This window comes from Myxine glutinosa, chromosome 2 (assembly GCF_964187855.1).
Source record: "Myxine glutinosa chromosome 2, kmMyxGlut1.1, whole genome shotgun sequence".
Classification (NCBI taxonomy): Eukaryota; Metazoa; Chordata; class Myxini; order Myxiniformes; family Myxinidae; genus Myxine; species Myxine glutinosa.
The window spans coordinates 104,425,155-104,446,511 of record NC_136262.1 but is presented as its reverse complement, the minus strand read 5'-3'; the positions used below and the strand labels follow the sequence as shown (position 1 = coordinate 104,446,511).

Genomic DNA, 21,357 nt, shown 5'->3' with positions numbered 1-21,357 from the left:
GGCCACGCCCTCTGCGGCATGCTCCACTCTCGCTCACCGACCCCCGCGGTCCTTGTGTAGGCCTTGGAGGTGTAAACGGTGGCGGTGTTTTTGGCCTGGTGGTGTCCATTTATTACGAAGTCATTGTCAGGGAAAGGAATTATTTAATGTTGCGCTAAGGACCTAACTAATGTTTATGTGGTTTGCAGTGCCATAATGGACAAAGGTTTGACTACTAGGTGAGACTCACAGGGGCGTTACCTTTAATCCCTCACTATTTAACACTCGAACCTCCAGGTAGGTCCACAACCATACATCTTACCCCGACAAACGCCTAAACATCAAGAACTTATTACATGTAGAGTCCCTGTCACGACAGCCGAATACCTACCTATTCAGATCTACCTAGCTCTAGATGTTGCTCTACCAAATTCATAACAATATGATGTTGTGACCCGAGGTTCAAAACCTTTATACAATGTTACTTTTTCCATTGTCTATAAATGTCCTTTTAATTCATTATATATGTGCAACCTCCAACATGAGATTTCAACCACTGGTTTAAATAATAGGATTCTTGCCTTTAAGCTGTCTTGCCTGGGTTTGAATCCCGGCCCAGCTATGAGCTGTCAATTCAGTGTTTCATATGCAGGGCGATTCATCAATGTGTGTGCCGTCCCTCGGATGGACGTTAAACTGGGGGTTCCGTCTGCCAGCATGGGTTGGTGAACGTTAAAGATCCCATGGTGTCCTTCGCAAAGAGTCGGTGAATATCGCCGGCACCATGGCCAAATCCCAAATTCCTCCCCTAATTAAGCGAATTTCAGGCCAGGCCAGGCCAGTTCGTGTGAGACTTGGGCCAAGCTTCCCCCGGCCGACCCCACAAGGTGACATAATAGTGGCCGTTAAAGAACAACAAACAAAAGTTTAAGGAATAGGATTCAAAGGCTTGTTTGTTTGGCTGGAAAATGTTTTTAACCCAAGGCTTCTGTGTAATTGTTTTGCAGTGAGAGTGGAGTGAGCCGTGCTCCAGCTGTCATCGCAGCTTGGTTGATGTTTTCTGAGAACGTGTCACTCCCCACGGCTTTGCAGCAGCTAAGGATGCAGCGACCAGATGCTGAGTGAGTGCACTATGTGCGTTGGCTGGGGCAATTGAAAATGATGACAGGAAGATTAAGTTGAAAGTTGATGAAAAAATAATGAGAAACTCAAGTTCAAAATGGAGGATTGAAGCTGAGCTCGTTGGTGAGGAAGTGATAAGGAAAGGTTGTTTTTTTTCTCTTTCTCTATCTCTCTCTGTACGGTTTCGAAATCTTATGGAAGAGCTGTCACACACAAATCACATACTCACACACAGAGACAGCAGACAAACCAGGACATGATATCAGACAAACATGGCTTTTGAATTTGGGGAAGTTACTTTCTGGACGGAACACACCTTGTGCCAGCTGTGCGTCGTCGTGGATGCGCCTTTCTCTCAACTTTGAGGTTGCCTTGTGGGGCACCTTGAGGTTGAAATCTCCACCCCAAGAGGTTGCCCCATGGGGTTTCTCCATGCTCTATCCTCTAAATATTGAGTGACAAATGAGGAAGGCGTTTTTTATAGCACGTAACGACGTTTTTAAAGTACTTGGTATGACTCGGCTAGAGTTGGAATCTAACTGCTGATCTCCGAAACTCAGAGCACTCCTCATAACTACAATGCCAGAGTGTGGTGATGTAACTTCTGTTTACCTTGGAAATATTTTCAAGTGTTTGTGTGTTTGTGCGTTTCCACATTATTCGTTCACTGCTGAATTGTAGCACGTAGAGGCCACAAATTTTTGGTGAAGGTACTTCAGAATCTGGGCAAAGACATTATCTGTCCGTGTTTGCGGAGGTCTGAAAATCATTCGGGGGGGGGGGGGGTGGGGGGGAACCGGCTGGGCCAATCTCCACAAGATTTTGCATACATGCTCGGGTTACCCAGGCTTAGGTCATGGGCACAACTTCCTCTCCCCCCACAAGGTTATTCTCTGTTTGTATGTATTTGTACATCTGAAAATCAAGAAACTGACCTCAAACAAGGAAATGAGGCCATTTGGCCCATCATTGCAGATTGCACTCTCGGGTTAATTTTTTCTACTGCTTTAAACATCAATTTTCTTGATGGTTCACCAAAGTCTAAATAACCCGATCTTGATTGGGTGATCCAGCTTGGGTGGGCTACCCAGCACTGCACGGGAACAACTGTGTCAGTGTTGTGCATTGAAAATGTTGAAACAGGCCCCAACCTTTGGGTGTATATATTTCAGAGTCTGCGCAAGGTTTTAAGCTACCACGTATTGGCCTTGATTATCGTTTTGAGGCCACCAAAGGCCGCTATAAAATGTATATTGGGTTGTTCGGTCAGGCAGTGCTACCGCCAGCCCACAGGCAAAAGGTAACCACCATCAGGTAACTCCATAGCATTTCAATGTCCACACGTCCCGAAAGCGCCGCCGGGAAAAACTCACCTGGCTCGGTAGTGCCGGGTAGCCCCTCTGTTTATAAAAATAAAAATGCACGTTTACAATGCTGGAGCTTTGTTCTTCTTCTTTGATTATCCCACTAGATATTTGTCCCTACGATTGGCACAAGACTGGGAATATGCTTTTGAAGCATGTATGTCTACAGTTCTCTTCTTCCTGTTCGCTCATCAGACAGACACATTTGGTCTATGTTGAATGTGACAATATATTTATGGCCTACTAAGCACATGCATTGGTTTATGTAAAACAGATATTGTAAACATGTGCATCACATCTGATTGACATAACCATAAATCAACAAATGTGAGTCAAAAGAGTACGTATGTAACGTAAGCCATAACATATGTGACGTATGTAACGCCAGCCTAATACCAAAATTTGTGAGCGTTATTGATATGGGGCAATTTGTGCAGGCCGAATGCTGGATTCATCTCGCAACTAAAGGTGATGGAGTCAACAGGATGCAAGTTCCAACTTTCTCTGCCCATTGTCCGACAGCATCGTCTGCAGACCTTGGTTCCTCCAGGCAGCAGTAAGTGTGTTGTTCACTCAAGTGTTATGTTTACATCTCCCAGTCAACGTAGCCTTTTATGGTCTTTTTCTCCTTCCCTATTTGTTGTACACCACTCCTTTCCTATTCAATCTCCAGGCCCAAACATGACATCATCGCCAGGCACCAAAGGGGGCCTGGCGATGATGCGTGCTGAAAGGGAGTACTTAGTTGTCATTACAGTTTCTTTCTTGTTTTCTTGTTTGTTACTTGCAAAAACGAAGATTTTTTCAAGTACATTGGTCGGTTGCGTTTGTTATTCTGTCTGTCTGTCGATCTAAAATCGTCACTTTTCATCCTATTAACCCGAGCTTTGATCAAGATCATCAATTTTAATCTTGATGAAATGGACAATTTGATGGATCAATGGCAACCTTTTTGGGGGGAGGGGGTGGATTTTGCAAGTATCATGCTCTGCATGACGTCGTCTTGTTTGTTTGTTTGTTTGTCCGGGCGTTATCTCAGCCATCCTTTGAGCTAGGAAGCTGAAATTTTGGCACAATAGTGAGCAAGTGCTTTGGCAAAAACAGTATTTTTTATTTTTTATTAATTACTCAATTATTATCCATTTATTAAGTACTTATTTATTTCCTTTCTCATCTGGCCAATATTTCAGGCACCGTTTGAGCTAGGAAGCTGATATTTGGACATGACAATGACCAAGTGATTTGGCTGTAAAGGATATTTTCGATTTATTGATTAATTAATTTATCGGTGAATTATTTAATTATTCGATTAATGACTTTATAATTTTTTTTAAGTTACAGATTTGGGTGAAACGGTGATGGTTTAGGTATTCTATTAGCCAATTGATTAATAATTTAATTATTGTATGATTAATATTTATTTATTTTTGGTATTAATCACTTATTTATTTCCTTTCTCATCTGGGCAATATCTCAGCTAGGAAGCTGATATTTGGACATGACAATGACCAAGTGATTTGGCTGTAAAGGATATTTTCGATTTATTGATTAATTAATTTATCGATGAATTATTTAATTATTCGATTAATGACTATAATTTTTTTTAAGTTACAGATTTGGGTGAAACGGTGATGGTTTAGGTATTCTATTAGCCAATTGATTAATAATTTAATTATTGTATGATTAATATTTATTTATTTTCGGTATTAATCACATATTTATTTCATTTCTCATCTGGGCAATATCTCAGGCACCTTTTGAGCTTGGAAGCTGATATTCGGACACGACAGTGACCAAGTGATGTGGCTATAAAGGTTATTTTTGATTTATTGACTAATCAATTAATCGATTCATTATTTATTGATTAATCAATGAATCAGTTAATCAATTAATTTTGTTCGATTAATGACTTATTCAATTAATTTTCAAAAATTTGCAGCTTCGGATGAAACACTGGTTGTTGAGGTATGATATTAGCCAATTGATTAAGAAATTATTTAACGATTATTGTTTATTGATTTTAGTTATGCAATTAATCGATCAGTAATTGTATACCTCTCCCTCCCAATACCGTCTCTATGTGCTGCACGGCAGTATCGCCGGGTGCCCTGACAATGCCACATGCTGGAGGATGTTATTTATTTATTTGTCATGGGGGCGGTGTACTTTGAATGTATCTGTACTTGTTTTTTTCTTTCTCATGTTAAGAAACTCTTTTGTTTTTATTACATGTCATATTATTCATTCTTGTTTTAAAAAGAGTAAAATAGCTCAGAATGCATGCCAACATATTTTTATTTGCTGTTCCTAAGCTCCCAAAGAACTCCCACAAGGTTGTTTTGCTGAGGACCCTGCAACAACATCTACTGAAGGATTGTACAGATGTCGACGTTGTAGGTACATCGTATTTGACGTTGCACTGTTTTGTTGCATTTTATGACTGAAATCGACTTAAATTGTGCATTGTGTTTAATTTTATGCAAGTATTTTTATTGTAATAGTAGATGTGCAATCATTAAGAGGATACTCATTTCTCACTTTGAGGAGATTGGCACTGACACTTGTATGTGACACATATGCATAAAACTGTCATGAAGATGATTCAGATTGTATCTTGTACTATCTAACAACAACCCTATACTATCTGGTTCCCTGACTACACTTATCATGAGACTCCTTGAGTACAGGTACTCTTGTACTCTAAGTTGTTGTTCCCCTTGTTCCCCAAGGTAGTGTTCTGGGCCCTGTGCTATTTCTGGTCTTCATCAATGATCTCTCCGACTCTCTGGAAAATCCTCTCTATCTCTTTGCTGATGACTCCACTATCTGCCGCTCCATTCCTCATCCCTCAGATCGGCAGTCTGCAGCCTCCTCACTCTCTGCAGACCTGGACAAAATCACAGACTGGTCAAAGAAGTGGAACATGTCTTTCAATCCTGACAAATCTCACACTCTGACTATGTCTCTCCGAAAGGACCGACTGGACAACCCTCCCATCTACTTTCTCAACAATCCTCTCCAAGAAGTACTGTCGCTCAAGCTTTTGGATCTCACTATCTGCCATGATCTTTCTTGTGAAAACCACATTTCCATGCTGGCCTCCAAAGCCAGTCGCCGACTGGGCATCCTCCGTCGTGCGAAGTCCTTCCTTGGCACACCTGAGCTCCTCACCACATACAAGGCTTTCATCCGCAGCTCAATGGAATACTGTTCCCCCCTCTGGGCTGGTGCTCCTGCCTCACACCTTGCTCGGCTTCACGCTGTTGAGGCCAAAGCTTTCAGAATCATTGGAATCTCCTGCGATGTAGTCGACTCCGAGGGCCTTTCACTCACTCACCGCAGGCAGGTTGGTGGTCTTTCTGTCTTCTACCGACTCCTCTCCGGCCTTGCTCCCCCAGCTCTCTCTGTGCTCTGTCCCCCCAATATTCCTTCAGGTCGCACAAGATCTGCCAGCAACCCTCTGATGGTTAAACTGCCAAAATCTAGGCTCTCTGCTCACCTTCACTCTTTCATTCCCCTTTTCTCCCACCTCTGGAACAAACTCCCCCACTCCCTTCAATCCCACTCCTCCCTCCAGGTCTTTAAAACAGCTGTTCACCACCATCTCTTATCTTCCCCCATCGAAAACCTTGATCTTTTATACCCCCGGTAATTCACCCCAGAGTCCTTGCAGTGTTCATATGTTTTATTCCTCTCCCACCTCCCCCCAAGTCCTCCCGATGTCCCTGCTCTCAAATGTTGTGTTTGTGTCCTTCCCCCTCTCTCCCCATCTTGTCTGCCGCTCCCCTTGTTTTTTGTGTTTTGTGTGTCGGTTTGTCTTTTTGTGTGATTAATGTTAGCTCTTTCACGAGCCTCGATCTTGTATACAAAAAAAAAAAAAAAAAGTTATGATTGTTATGGATTTCAAATATGGTATTTTGCTTTTGAAAGAGGATGGCATTGTGTGCTAGTAACATGGTGAAATTCCAAATTTTTGGAGACTGCATACTTGGAAATGAATCAATATGGATATGTATGTATTGTGACATGTCGATCTCGGTGAACAATGTGTTGATACACTGGTAACCCGGAAGCCACCTCAGCAGAAAAGATAAAAGGCCAATGGTGTTCCCTGGTATTGTTTTATGGTTGAAACCAACAAATGATTGGAGACAGAAAGATAAAGTTAGCAAACAATCTTCTTTTATTCCCCTCGCCATAGGAGAGGGTATTGCATTTGAGTCCGTCTGTTTGTTTGTCTGTCTGTTTGTTTGTCTGTCTGTTTGTTTGTCTGTCTGTTTGTTTGTGTTTGTTTGTTTGTCCACACAGAATAAATATGATTTTCTCTGCAACTGTTGGTCCGATTGACAGGAAATTTTCACCATAGGTGCAACTCCACCTGTATAATTTTTCAATGATAAGTATGACGTCATAGGTCATGTGGTATGGGCGCCATCTTAGAAAAATCGAAAATCTTTGCACTTCTATACTGAGACGCAATAGAAACTTACCACTTGTTTTGGAATAGCATAAAATTGTCATGGTTCAAAATAAGACAACACAACAATTTGGACACAACAATTTCATCAGCAAAGTTGTAGAGGGTGTTTCTGTGCACCAGGTTCGCTATCGTCTGGTGTGTGCACCCAATGCGACGTGCCACCTCACGGTAGCTCAGCCCGCATTCCAGCATGCCCAGGGCACGCTGCGGTTGATGACTTGACAATCGTGGCATGTTGACAGAAATGTTCATTTTGCACTGGCGTTTTCAGGCCAATATCCAGACATCACGTGCTGCTAATTAAAATCATCACATACCCCTTGAGCAATCGCTAATGGTCAAAGCAAGTGTTACGCACCTGGGCCATGAAGAGAACGACTCAAAAGTGACGTGACCATGTGTGACCGATTTGTCTGTAGGGGGTACACTGACTTGCCAAAAGAAGTGCACATATTACATTTGTGCATTGTGATTACTGGTAATTTAAGATCGAAAAGGTGATAAGTTTCTATTGCGTCTCAGTATATATCTCTGAAAGCACTGCATAGAAAAAAATTTGAGACATGGCTCATTGTAAAGACCTCTCCATGTGGAATAACATTTGTTTATGATAATGCCATAGGTGCCATCCTGACGAGTTTCTGCAATATCTGATTGCTCTTTCTTGTTTAATATATAATACAGTTCTATGTCCGTCCGTGTGTAACGCTTCTTTCCACCGTTTGAAAGCTGGCGTGACTCCATCCACAATTGTAACCTGAAAAATCATACGGCCGCCATTTTGGTGATATGCTAAGCCAAAGACCTCTTCAGAGCTGTCATATTCACAATCACCATGTCCTCCATAAAAGTTTTCCCTTTTGGGTAAACGTCCAAAGCGACTGTTAAAAGGATCATCAAATATAGAAAACACGATTTGATTGAAGGATGAAATATAATTTGGAAGGATGATTTGATTGAAGGTCAGGAGGGGTTCCACCACAATAATCTCCGAAAGCTGACGCTGGTTAGCATGCTGATCACCTCCTCGTAATGGCATGTGAATCAAACAAAATGTCGCCGTTAAGGTAACACGAGAAGTACAATGTCCTACAGGCAGGCCCAACAAATAGCCGAGGAAGTTCAGCAGATATGAATACCTCTGGGGGGTAGATATAAGAAGACAAGCTGATCTCCACGGATCAGCATACATCGGATTAGAATTGAGCAGTTGCGGCAAAGGGCTTGGCAGGTCGAAGTACGGTGCATTCAGAAAGTATTCAGACCCCTTCACTTTTTTCACATTTTGTTGTGTTGCAGCCTTTTGCTGAAATCGTTTAAATTCATTTTTTCCCTCATCAATCTACACTCAATTCCCCATAATGACAAAGAGAAAACAGGATTTTAAAAAGTTTTGCAAATTTATTAAAAAGAAAAAACTGAAATATCACATTGACATAAGTATTCAGACCCTTTGCTATGACACTTGAAATTTAGCTCAGGTGCCTCCCATTTATCTTGATCATCTTTGAGATGCTTATACACCTTGATTGAAGTCCACCTGTGGTAAATTCAGTTGATTGGACATGATTTGGAAAGGCACACACCTGTCTATATAAGGTCTCACAGCTGACAATGCATATCAGAGCAAAAACCAAGCCATGAGGTCGAAGGAACTGCCTGCAGAGCTCAGAGACAGGCTTGTGTCGAGGCACCGATCTGGGGAAGCCTACAAAAAAATTCTGCTGCATTGAAGGTTCCCAAGAGCACAGTGGCCTCCATAATTCCTAAATGGAAGAAGTTTGGAACAACCAGGACTCTTCCTAGAGCTAGCCACCCGGTCAAACTGAGCAATCGGGGGAGAAGGGCCTTTGTAAGAGAGGTGACCAAGAACCCGATGGTCACTCTGGCACGATTTGATTATCTGGTTTGATTTCTGGCACGATTTCCCAACTGGAATTATGGATTTTTGTGTGAATCCCAAACTGAATGTGTGAATGTGTGAATCCCAACTGAAAAAAAATCCCAAAATATGGCACAACTGGAATCCCAACTGGATTATCTGGCACGATTTCCCAACTCTGGCACGATGACACTCTGACGAGAGCTCCAGAGATTTTCAATAAATTTGCAAAGATTTCTAGAACAGTGCAGTTACCTTAACGTTTATCCAGTCCTTGTAAAAATAAAAACCAAGTTGTACATTCTTGAGAAACAAATTGGAATTCAGATTGACATGGCGAATGTAAATGAACAGCAAAACCAGGTTGGGAAATTATCTTGCCGGCTGTTACGGATTCGTCACTTCCATCGTTGTGGTTTTCATTCAATGTAAGCATTTTTGGTTCCATGTACTGTTATTGTTATCGTTTCAGTGAAATGGAGATAACTGTTTGCAAAAGGTAAAAAAAATTATGTTTTAAAAGAAACCGGAAACAGGATCGAGAGAAAACCGGATGAAGCAGAGGAGGAAGGAGAAGCGGAGCAAGTGAGGTTGAGAAGAAGCTGAGCTGCTTTGAGGTCTTGAGCAAACGCTGGCGAACGGGGGGTCACGAGCGAACTTTGGGTTTCCTGGGAAGGGATTCCGGTGACAGAGTGGTTATCGCTGTGACAGATAAACCTGCGTGTCGGGTTTTGCGGTTGATTCTGAAAAGAATCGTTGTTGAAGTGCAGGTACGCCTTCAGTACGGGCCCGTCAGCCATTTTGCCTCGCTCCCGATTTCGCATTGCTCCAGGCTTTTCACCTCGCTTCAGCCATTTCACCGCACCCAGTCGTTAAACTGGTTTGCGTGTGTAACGTGGATTTCGAGTGGGAATTTGCGGTTCGCCGTTTGGGAGCCGTTGAACGTTCATACCCGAAGGTGTGATTTCCCAGTCGCCTCTTGAGGGCACCTTTGCGCATCTTTGGCAGCGTGACTGTCAGCCGAATGGGATTCTGGTCTCGATACGACATCGTTCTTACGATCACCGGAGCGTGGATCGACTTTGGCTTGATGCTGGGACAGAGGCTTTGGGAATGTTCTTTTCGCTCACTTGGAGCACAGTGAGTTATATTGTACGAAACTGATGGTACCATCATAGGAATGATATAACATTGGTTGTATAATTGATTAATATTGTTCTTGTGCTGTTATTCTTGTGTGACATTAATACAACACTTGTTTTTTGGTAACAATTGGTGTGGTTTCACCATTGATCTTTGACACACACAACTCTTTTCTGGGCTTGGAGGTACACCGTGACCGGGGTTTGGGGAGGAGCACGGAACACCGGCACAACCACCAGGTTTGCAAGAACCGCAGAAGGGAGAATACGAAAGCACAAAAAATAAACTCAAGGTTTTGTTAAAAGGCAACAGCTTATGAAGTCCAACATTTCAGCCAGAGGCCATCATCAGAAATGATACGTGTTTCATTGAAAGAAATGAGAGGGAGTACATACGACATAGCGATTGTGAACACGATTGTCGATCACGATTCACGATCATCACGATCATAGTGAATCGATCACTGTGGGACATTTGGTGAATATTTCAGCTTTGGTCTCCAGCATTCTCATGTTTGGACTCTCGCATAACATTCGCGTTCGCATAACGTTCATTGTGACGATGTTGCTTTCCCGGGTGCTGCACAAACGGCTGCACCGATCGCTGCACGGCTGCACCGATCGGACTCGGTGACCTCGGACAAAGACCTTTTATAAGGACATGGGTTGAATCCCTGCTTGAGAGAATTCTAACCCATTTCAACTGAAGGAAACACGTATCGGGGGTACATACGACATAGCGATTGTGAACACGATTAGTTTAATCTCCACATGAGAGAATTCCACATAGCTATGTGGGCGGTGAATACGCTAACAGATCGCTGTCTCCATCGATCTTGCCAAAGCCGTAACAGCTATCGGCTCAAAATCCTTTTAACTGTTGATTTGGAAGTTTTTACAATGAAGGAAACACATATCGGGAGTACATACGACATCGGGAGGACTAACTGCACACGTCTTCAGTATCAAGCTTAAATCTTTCATGGCGGATCTGAAGAGCGGAATGCTGGGAGAAGTGGTGGGCTACTTCGGCATGAAGGAGGATCAGAAACGTGGACACCCACACTGCCACATCCTGCTGATACTTGCTCCCGCATGACGTTATGTTCCCGGGTGCCGCACAAACGGCTGCACCGATCGAGATTTAACGGATGTTTATAGAAATCGTTTAAAAGAAAAAAAGCCTTCAATTTCTGATATTTAGCCTTTTCATTTGGGCCTCCCAATTGAAGCCCCGCCCATAGGGCGGGTACCATTGCTAGTTATTGATAATATCAGTTTTCTTACATCTACCTTTTCTTTACTGTACAATAAAACATGCTCATGACTTTCGGGACGGCCCTCGTAATATGCTATCTTTGGGCTTTGGCAAGTCTTCTAAGGGCCATAGTAACATAGTCCTCCAATGGAAGTATACAACTATATCATCACCTTCTCCAATTCCTGACAAGGTGAAGTTTTTTGTTTTTTTTAAACCAGCCATTAGGGTTTTGGTTCAGTCTATATAGGCTCTTTTTAGGGTATCCTGCTGGCTCATAGGGTTTTGGTTCAGTCTATATAGGCCGCAGGGTATCGTGCCAGCCCATAGGGTTTTGGTTCAGTCTATATAGGCTCCATGGTATTCTGCCGGCCCATAGGGTTTTGGTTCAGTCTATATAGGCTCTATGGTATCCTGCCGGCCCATAGGGTTTTGGTTCAGTCTATATTGGCTCTATGGTATCCTTCCGGCCCATAGGGTTTTGGTTCAGTCTATATAGGCCGCAGGGTATCGTGCCAGCCCATAGGGTTTTGGTTCAGTCTATATAGGCTCTATGGTATCCTTCCGGCCCATAGGGTTTTGGTTCAGTCTATATAGGCTCTGGGGTATCCTTCCGGCCCATAGGGTTTTGGTTCAGTCTAGATACTGTTTGTTACATTGTACAAGGGGTACTTTTATCAAATGTATGAGTTGCATAAATGAACACATGATCACTTTGATCAGCGATGCTAGATTAGACTGTATATTCACTGTACATTCATCACTTTTGTCAAAGGTCGTTTTATTTCACAGCAATCAAATTCTGTTCCACAGACGGATCCTTTTCAAAGCATCCAGTTTGATTTCTCACTTACCGGGTTCTGGTCATTTTGGCAGCAACAAACGACATGTCCCTCTGGCTGCGGACACCGCACCGTCCATGGTACCTGATTCTCTCCCCTGCTCCTCATGGTTTGTAGAACCTCTGGCTTGGATGGAGACAAGTCTACTCGGTGTTACACAAGGTCAGGTGAGAGGACATTCCACCCTTCTTCAACCTGCCCTGGCCCACTGTATACATGTATTTGTTTTGTTTCTATCCCCCTTGTACATTTTCCCCACCTATTAGTAATTGTTATTATTATTCGCTTGTTAGTGAGGCTTCCGGTCCCTCGAGCGACGGGGCTTGCTTTGATCTCTCCACGGCATCAAAGTTTGAGTGTTTTCCCGTTCGTTTCTTTGTCAAATTTCCGCTGCGTATTTTGTTGTGTATGTGTTATTGTGTGTTTCTATTTGGTTTTGGTTTTGTAGTTGTTGCAAATTTGTGTGTAATTAGACGTTTCTTTGTCCGCGCCTCGTGCGGCCTGGTGTCTCATGCAGCCTCCTCGTCTCGACTTGTGCCCCGCCCCCTATATTCTCGTTTGTTCTTTCACCTCTGCTCCTGCTTTCTCAAATCCACTTTCTCACTTAGAGACTTTTCCCAGATTGTTTTCATGGTTTTGTTTAAATATTTATTTAAATATGTTTAAACCGCAGCGGTGATCCCTCCCCCCCCCCCCCCCCCCCCCCCCCAGGATTTCCATGTTTTAAACGTTTCCCAGTGTCTACCCTGGATAAGAATAGGTACGCCGTATCCCTGCGTGTCGTAGGAGGCGACTAAGAGGGTTGGCGTCAGGAAGGGCATCCGGCCATAAAAAACATTGCCTCAAAAAGAGAACCATGACAATTACAACTACATGTGGGCAGGGTACAGCCCGAAGTGGAGATCGGTTTCTGAGGTTTGGGACATGGAATGTAGGGACAATGACAGGGAGATCAGGAGAAGTGGTGGAAGTATTGGTCAGAAGAAGAGTGGACATATGTTGTGTGCAAGAGACGAGATGGAAGGGAAGTGGTGTGAGAATGGTGAAGGGTAGGCAGGGACAGAAATACAAGTTTGTGTGGCAAGGGTGCCTGGAGCGCGTGAATGGTGTTGGTGTCCTGTTTTCTGAGGAGTTTGTAGACAGTGTGGTGAGTGTGACGAGAGTGAGTGATAGGTTGATGATGGTGAAAATGATGATTGGAAAGCTCTTGGTGAACGTCATCTCGGGACATGCTCTGCAGGTTGGTCGGAGCGATGAAGAGAAGGACAAGTTCTGGTGTGCGATAGAGAAGCTGATGGAAAACGTGAAAGATGAGGAAGTTGTTGTGGTAGGAGGAGACCTAAATGGACATGTGGGAAGGAGTATGGATGGTTTTGACAGAGTTCATGGGGGTTACGGATATGGTGTGAGAAATGGAGAAGGTGAAAGGATTTTGGAGTTTGCTGATGGAGCTGATTTGATGATTTGTAACACTCAGTTCCAGAAAGAGGATAATAAGCTTGTTACATACACGTCAGGTGGGTCGACGACAACCGTTGACTACCTGATGGTGCATAGGCGAGATAGGGGGCACCTCCGAGACACAAAGGTGATCCCGGGGGAGGAGGCTGTTTCACAGCACCACTTGGTTGTCTGCGACGTAAGGGTGAAAGGTGCGAGGAGAGCTCGGCGGGTGAAGTACCAACCGAGAATGAAGGTGTGGAGGTTGAAAGAGGTGACAGTAAGGGAGGCATTAAAAGAGAGGCTGAGTAGGGTCGAGGATGATGCGGTTGAGCTTGAAAGTGGTTGGATGTCAATGAAAGCTAGTCTGTTGGGAGCCGTTGGTGAGGTATGTGGATGGACAAAAGGACCACCGAGGCACTCGGAAACATGGTGGTGGGATGATGAAGTTGGAAAGAGGATTGACGAGAAGAGGAAGAAGTTCAAGGAGTGGCAGAAGGCAAAGGGTACGGGAGCAGAAACAGCAGAGCATGAAAGTTATAAGGCAGCCAGGAAGGCTGCAAAGAAAGAGGTAGCAAAGGCGCAGGAGGCATGTAGGAAAATGTTCGGAGAACGCTTGGATTCGGAAGAGGGTCAGAGAGCGGTATTCAGGATTGCAAAGCAGATAGCGAAAGAGAGGTGTGATGTGATGGGGGTGAGCTGCTTGAAGGATGAAGTGGGACAAATCGTTGTCGACCCAGATGGAATTAAAGGAAGATGGAAAAGATACATGGAAATGCTGTTGAATACAGAGAATGAATGGGATGGCAACATAGAGAGTAACCCAGTTTTAGGACCGGCAGAGAAGATAACTGAGAAGGAAGTTGAGGAAGCGATAAAAGCAATGAAGGGTAGAAAAGCGGGAGGGCCGACGGGAGTTGTGGGAGATATTTTGAAGGCAGCAGGAAGTTGGGGTGTGAAGAGAATGACAGAGATCTGTAATCTGGTGGTGAAAGAAGGCCGCATTCCAGTGGATTGGGAACTGAGTACCCTCGTCCCTCTGTACAAGGGGAAAGGTGACCCTCTGGAGTGTGGCTCGTACCGAGCGATAAAGTTATTGGAGCATGGAATGAAGGTATTGGAAAGGGTGTTGGAGAGGAGGATAAGGAAGAAAGTGAAGATCGACGAAATGCAGTTTGGATTTATGCCAGGAAGAGGAACGACAGACGCGCTTTTCATTGTGAGGCAGTTGCAGGAGAAGTACATGGAGAAGAGGAAGACGTTGTTTCTTGGGTTTGTTGATCTGGAGAAAGCATTCGATCGGGTTCCACGCAAAGTATTGACATGGGCATTGAGGAAGTTAGAAGTGGAGGAATGGTTGATCAGAGTAGTGATGGCAATGTACAAAAGAGCGCGCACAGCTGTAAGGACGAAGGACGGGAACAGTGGTGAGTTTGAGGTGAAGGTGGGAGTGCATCAGGGGTCGGTACTAAGTCCACTACTATTTGTAGCTGTGATGGAGGTGCTGGCTCAGAACGTAAAGGAGGGTTTACCGTGGGAGTTGTTGTATGCAGATGATCTGGTGTTGATTGCGGAAAGTATGGATGGACTGAAGGAAAAGATGAACACGTGGAAGGAATGTATGGAGACAAAAGGTCTGAAGGTGAATATCGGAAAGACGAAGGTGATGGCAAGTGGTAAAGCATGTGGTGAGGTGGAAAGAACTGGGAAGTGGCCCTGTGCTGTGTGTAGGAAGGGTGTCGGAGTGAACTCCATTCAGTGTACAATGTGCGCTGAGTGGGTTCATCAAAAATGTAGTGGTGTGAGAGGGTCATTAACCAGTGTGGCAGCTACATTCAAATGTAAGTTGTGCACAGAGGGAGCTGCAGATGGAGGAAATGTTGAGTTGGATCTTGGAGACGGTGTGAAGCTGGAAGGTGTGAAAACATTTTGCTACCTCGGAGACATGCTGAATGGAGAAGGTGGATCAGACTCGGCAACGGTTGCTCGAGTGAGATGTGCATGGAAGAAGTTTCGGGAATTGAGTGGCGTGCTGATGATGAGGGGAGTGTCGTTGAAGCTGAAGGGAAAGGTGTATGCTGCATGTGTGAGAAGTGTTATGATTTATGGGAGCGAGACATGGGTAATGAACGTAGAGCAGCAACGAAGGTTGGAAAGGGTGGAAATGCGAATGGTTCGACGGATGTGCAGAGTATCGTTGAGAGAGAGGAAGACAAATGATGAATTGCGAAAGATGATGGGAATAGAGCCTGTGATTGATGCTGTGAAGAGGAACAGGTTGAGATGGTTGGTCATGTGTTGAGGAAGGATGAAAGTGACTGGTTGAGAAGAGTGATGGAAATGAATGTAGAAGGAAGTAGAAGACGGGGAAGACCGAGAAAGACTTGGCTAAAGATGGTGGAAGAAGAAATGCGGGCAAGGGGGTTAACAAGGAGAGATGCAGAAAATAGGGCAAAATGGAGAAGATTGTCATGGGGACCGCAAGGCTAACCCCCGCCCTAGCAGGGAAAATGGCCTTTTAAAATGCATGTTGTTGTGTTGTTGTATTCGCTTGTTAGTGAACTGAATCTTGCTTCCCCCCTCACCACACCCCCCCCCCCCCCCCCCCAAACCCTCCTCCCTACCTTTTTTTGCAGCTCTTATGTCCAAAGTGCGGGGTGAAGCTCGGATCATTCTCTTGGTGTGGTTTGCAGTGTTCCTGCAGTGCGTGGGTGACACCTGCATTTTGTCTGCATCGTGCTCGCCTTGACCCCCCTAAGGATAGGGGAACAATCCCTCAGAGTGTTTGTTCTTAATTGCTTTTCTGCAAGTTGAGTTGTGTACATGGTGTGATGCATTTAAGTCGGCTTTTATCAAAGTATTATGGAATTCCTCTTCAGTGCATTGTAGACATAATTAACACTGCCTTACAATTCTGTTTTCAGCATCCAAGTTTATTCCCACCTTTATTCTGATTGGCCCAGTCAATAGTACACTTTTGTCCAAGCATTTGCTATGCCGGATGTTGTCAGGATGTCCCATCAGTTTCTGTCGACATGCTCCACTTCAGATTGTGTTGGCATATTGCATACCTGCATGATTACAGGTGTCACAAACAAGTTTGTTTATTTTCTCTCATTTCAGAAACATATTTGTGTGACTGCTTCATCCACATTCCTTTGTCATTGGAATGTTATCGTTGTTGTTGTTGTAGTATAGCCCTCCCATCCTATCAATAGCCATTTTGTCCCGTCGCCCCTCATTGATGGGTAATATCTGCTATTATTTTAATAAATGCTTCCATCAAGTTAAAAAGTGTGCTGACACGCTCGAAAACAAGTTTATTTCTGATGATGGCCTCTGTGGCTGAAATGTTGGACTTTATAAACTGTTGCCTTGTAACAAAACCTTGAGTTTATTTATTGTGCTTTCGTATTCTCCCCTCTGCGGTTCTTGCAAACCTGGTGGTTGTGCCTGCAAGAAGTTGTGCCTCCAATCAAACCTGGTGGTTGTCCCAACCTGGTTTTGCTGTTCATTTACATTCGTCATGTCGATCTGAATTCCAATTTGTTTCTCAAGAATGTACAACTTGGTTTTTATTTTTACAAGGACTGGATAAACTTTGAGGTAACTGCACTGTTCTAGAAATCTTTGCAAATTTATTGAAAATGAAATGCAGAAATATCTAATTTATATAAGTATTCAATCCCCTGAATCAACTTTGTGGAAGTGCCTTTGGTAGTGATTACAGCTTCAAATCTTCTTGGGTACGTCTATCGGCTTTGCACATCTGGATTTGGGGAGTTTCTTCCATTCTTCCTTGCAGATTTGCTCAAACTCTGTCAAGTTGGATGTGGAGCATCAGTGAACAGCAATCTTCAAGTCTTTCCACAGATTCTCAATGGGATTCAAGTCTGGGCTTTGGCTGGGCCACTCAAGGACTTTCACATTCTTGTTCTGAAGCCATTCCAGTGTTGCTTTGGCTGTATGTTTGGGGTCATTGTCCTGGTGGAACATACATCTTTGCCTCATTCTAAGGTCTTTTGCACTCTGAAGCAGGTTCTCCTCAAGGATTTGCCGACACGTATTTGGCTCCATTCATAGTTTACTCTATCCTTTCAAATCCCCCAGTCCTTGCCGCTGAAAAGCATCTCCATAGCATGATGCTGCCACCACCATGCTTCACGGTAGGGATGGTGTTAGATGGGTGATTAGCTGTGCTCAGTTTCTGCCAGTCGTCGCGCTTTGCATTCAGGCCAAAGTATTAAATTTCCATCTCATCAGACCACAGAATCTTTTGCCTCATGCTCTGAGTCTTCCACGTGCTCTTTTGCAAACTCCAGGCATGCTGTCATGTCCCTTATTCTCAAGAGTGACTTCCATCTTGCCCCTCACCCATAAAGTCTAGATTTGTGAAGTGCCGCAGAAACTTGTCCTTCCGGCAAGTTCTCCCATCTCAGCCAAGGAACGCTAGTTCTGTCAGAGTGATCATTGTGTTCTTGGTCACCTTCCTGTCCAACGTCCTTCTTGCCCAGTTGCTCAGTTTGGCCGGATGGCCAGCTCTAAGAATAATCTGTGTCGTTCCATATTCTTTCCATTTCCTAATGATGGAGCTCCCTGTGCTCTTGGGAACTTTCAACACTACAAGTTGTTTTATACCCTTCCCCAGATCTATGCATCCTCACAATTCTATCGTGGAGTTCAACTCTCACATGCACTGTCAATTCTGGGATCTTGTATAGAAAGGTGTTTGTTTCTAAATAATGTGCAATCAATTAAATTGGCCACAGGTGGACTCCAATCAAGTTGCAGAGACATCTCAAAGATGATCAATGGAAATTCGATGCACCTGTGCTCAATTTGGAGTGTCATAGGAAAGGAGTCGAATACTTTATGACTCGAGACATTTCAGCTTTTCATTTTTAATTTATTTGTAAAAATTTCCACTTTGATGTTTTGGGGTATTATGTGTAGATCAGTGACAAAAAAATCTCAACTCAACCCATTTTAAATTCAGGCTTTAACACAACAAAATGTGAAAGAAGCCAAGGGGTGTGAATACTTTCTGAAGGCACTTTATTATCCTGCGCTCACGAAGCGAAAAGCTGCATTATGTTAAGAGCGCACATCATAATCCCTCTCGTTCAACAGAGGAAATTGAAACTTTACCACATGTTAGATGACTATTTGATATTGCGGTCACCGTTTTGAGGTCAACATAGGCCAAAGGTCAATAACTTAGGTGAAATTTCTACAATCGTCCATTTTCATTGAAATTTGAATTTAAATTGATCGACTTGATTGTCAATCAAGATGTCAAGAAATTTGATTGATTTGAAATTTGAACAGGATTTGCATATCAGGTCACTGACTTTAACCACCAACTATTTTTGAGGTCAACATAGGCCAAAAGGTCAACATACTCTAATTTGTAAGATTGAGAGATAGGGCCAAAAACAAAAATATCATGATATCTCAAAGTTGTGGATGGGTTGTGACAATACCAGGTGGATTTGAGTTGGTTAGGTGGCAAGAACAAGCTGATTCGAGTTTGGTTAAGATCCAGCCTATCAGTGGGATACAAAATGTACACTGTTCAGCCTGGCGGAGTTGTGCGCTCTACCAAGTGCCGTTCTACTTTGTTCTGTTTTGCCAAGTGTCGCTCTGAGTGATTTTTACACTGCTGGCGTGAAGTGAAAAGCAGGGTTAATCTATCCTGTGTGTATGTACGTACGTACGCACATGGCTACATTTTGTTCAGAGCGTACATCTAACACCGTTTAACGGAGGAAATTGAAATTCTACCACATGTTATATGACCATTTGATGTAGCACATATTACTATGTTGACGCCTGCCCCCTCAGAACTTACATGGTTAATTATACAAAGCCTAATGGACACCGGTGGATGTTGGTGGTGATTGCTTGGTTTTTTGTGGGTGGTCGTTGTTTGGTTTTGTGCACCATCACCCACAAAAACCAAACAACCACCACCGACAAAACCAAACAACCACCACCCATTCTTAAGGCAAACGTACAGTTCATGACATGTTTTCATTGGTTGATTTTGAGCTTTTTCTGGTCTTCATCAATGATCTCTCTGACTCTCTGGAAAATTCTCTCTTTCTCTTTGCTGATGACTCCACTCTCTGCCGCTCCATTCCTCATCCCTCAGATCAGCAATCTGCAGCCTCCTCACTCTCTGCAGACCTGGACAAAATCACAGACTGGGCAAACAAGTGGAACATGTCTTTCAATCCTGACGAATCTCACACTCTTACTATGTCTCTCAGAAAAGACCGACTGGACAACCCTCCCATCCACTTTCTGAATAATCCTCTCCAATAAGTTCTGTCACTCAAGCTTTTGGGTCTCACTATCTGCCATGATCTTTCTTGGGAAAACCACATTTCCAATCTGGCCTCCAAAGCCAGTCACCGACTGGGCATCCTCCGTCGTGCGAAGTCCTTCCTTGGCACACCTGAGCTCCTCACCACATACAAGGCTTTCATCCGCAGCTCAATGGAATACTGCTCTCCCCTCTGGGCTGGTGCTCCTGCCTCACACCTAGCTCGGCTTCACGCTGTAGAAGCCAAAGCTTTCAGAATCATTGGAATCTCCCGCGATGAAGCTAACTCCAAGGGCCTCTCACTCACTCACCGCAGGCAGGTTGGTGGTCTTTCTGTCTTCTACCGACTCCTCTCCGGCCTTGCTCCCCAGCTCTGTCTGGGCTCTGTCCCCCAAATATTCCTGCAGGTCGCACAAGATCTGCCAGTAACCCTCTTATGGTCAAACTGCCAAAATCAAGAACCTGTGCTCAGCTTCACGCTTTCATTCCTCTTTACTCCCGCCTCTGGAACAATCTCCCTCACTCTCTTCAATCCCACTCCTCCCTCCAGGTCTTTAAAACAGCTGTTCACTACCATCTCTTATCTTCCCCCATCCGAAACCTTGATCTTTTCTACCCCCGTTAATTCACCCCAGAGCCACTTTTCGGAAATACCGACTTCTTTCCTGGAAGCCCTAGCTGTGTCCATGTGTTTTATACCTCTCCCAACCCGTCCGCCCCCCCACCCCCTTCCCATGCCTCCTCCTCCCAAGCCCTCTCCCTCCCACAGATCTCCCAATGTCCCTGTTCTCTGCTGCTGTACTTGTGTGCTTCCCTCTTTCTCCCCATCTTGTCTCCCGCTCCCTTTATCTTATGTTTTACGTGTCCGTTTGTCTTTTTGTGATTAATGTTAGCTCTTACATGAGCCTCGATCTTGTATACAAAAAAAAGTGATCTATATGTTGCTGTTTGTTGATGTTCCTGCTGCAGCTGTTATCGTTGATTGCTGTTGTGATACATACGTGATGACTCATGTGGTCTCACTCACTCAACCACGAAAGTGTTTTTTATGCCGAAGTTGCCGGAGGCATTATGTTTTGAGGTTGTCCTGTCCGGCCGTCCGTGATAGGTCTTCGTTACCACGATAACTTGAGAACGGCTGAAGGGATCTTAGTCAAATTTGGTGCAGGTGTATATAATGAGGTAAAGATGAACTGATTAGATTTTGGGGTAATGAGGTCAGAGGTCATGTTCGGTAAAAATCCTGTTATTGCGATAACTTGTGAACCAGTGATGGGATTCTGACCAAATTTGGTACAATTATGTAGAATGATGTAAAGATGAACTGATTAGATTTTGGGGTCAAGAGGTCAAAGTCTGTAATAGGTATATAACTTGAGAACGGCTGAAGTGATCTGATTCAACCATGGTACAAGTATTATAATGATGTAATAATATGGGCAGAGGCATATCGGTTGACGTCATGACGTCAGAGTGTTCTCGTTTATTTTCAGACCTTTGTTCCTATTTTTACTTTAAAC

At 43.9% G+C, this 21,357-nt stretch overlaps 1 protein-coding gene across 11 annotated transcripts in view; it reads left to right on the top strand.

The window, feature by feature from the left end:
- LOC137421477 (dual specificity protein phosphatase 12) overlaps nucleotides 1-16,901 on the top strand; it is a 30,403-nt gene extending 13,502 nt beyond the window's left edge. For 4 of the 11 annotated variants that reach the window (XM_068107589.2, XM_078771367.1, XM_068107591.2 and 1 more), the window contains exons 3-7: nucleotides 987-1,100; nucleotides 2,903-3,021; nucleotides 4,778-4,862; nucleotides 12,041-12,236; nucleotides 16,146-16,901. In XM_068107589.2, the coding sequence (XP_067963690.1) occupies nucleotides 987-1,100; nucleotides 2,903-3,021; nucleotides 4,778-4,862; nucleotides 12,041-12,236; nucleotides 16,146-16,304 (673 nt within the window). In that variant the 3' untranslated portion in view covers nucleotides 16,305-16,901. Of the gene's footprint in view, nucleotides 1-986; nucleotides 1,101-2,902; nucleotides 3,022-4,777; nucleotides 4,863-12,019; nucleotides 12,237-16,145 lie in introns of those variants that run through there. The other 7 variants (XR_013622329.1, XR_013622330.1, XR_013622331.1 and 4 more) reach the window with 4 other exon arrangements.
- The last annotated feature ends 4,456 nt before the right edge of the window (nucleotides 16,902-21,357 follow it).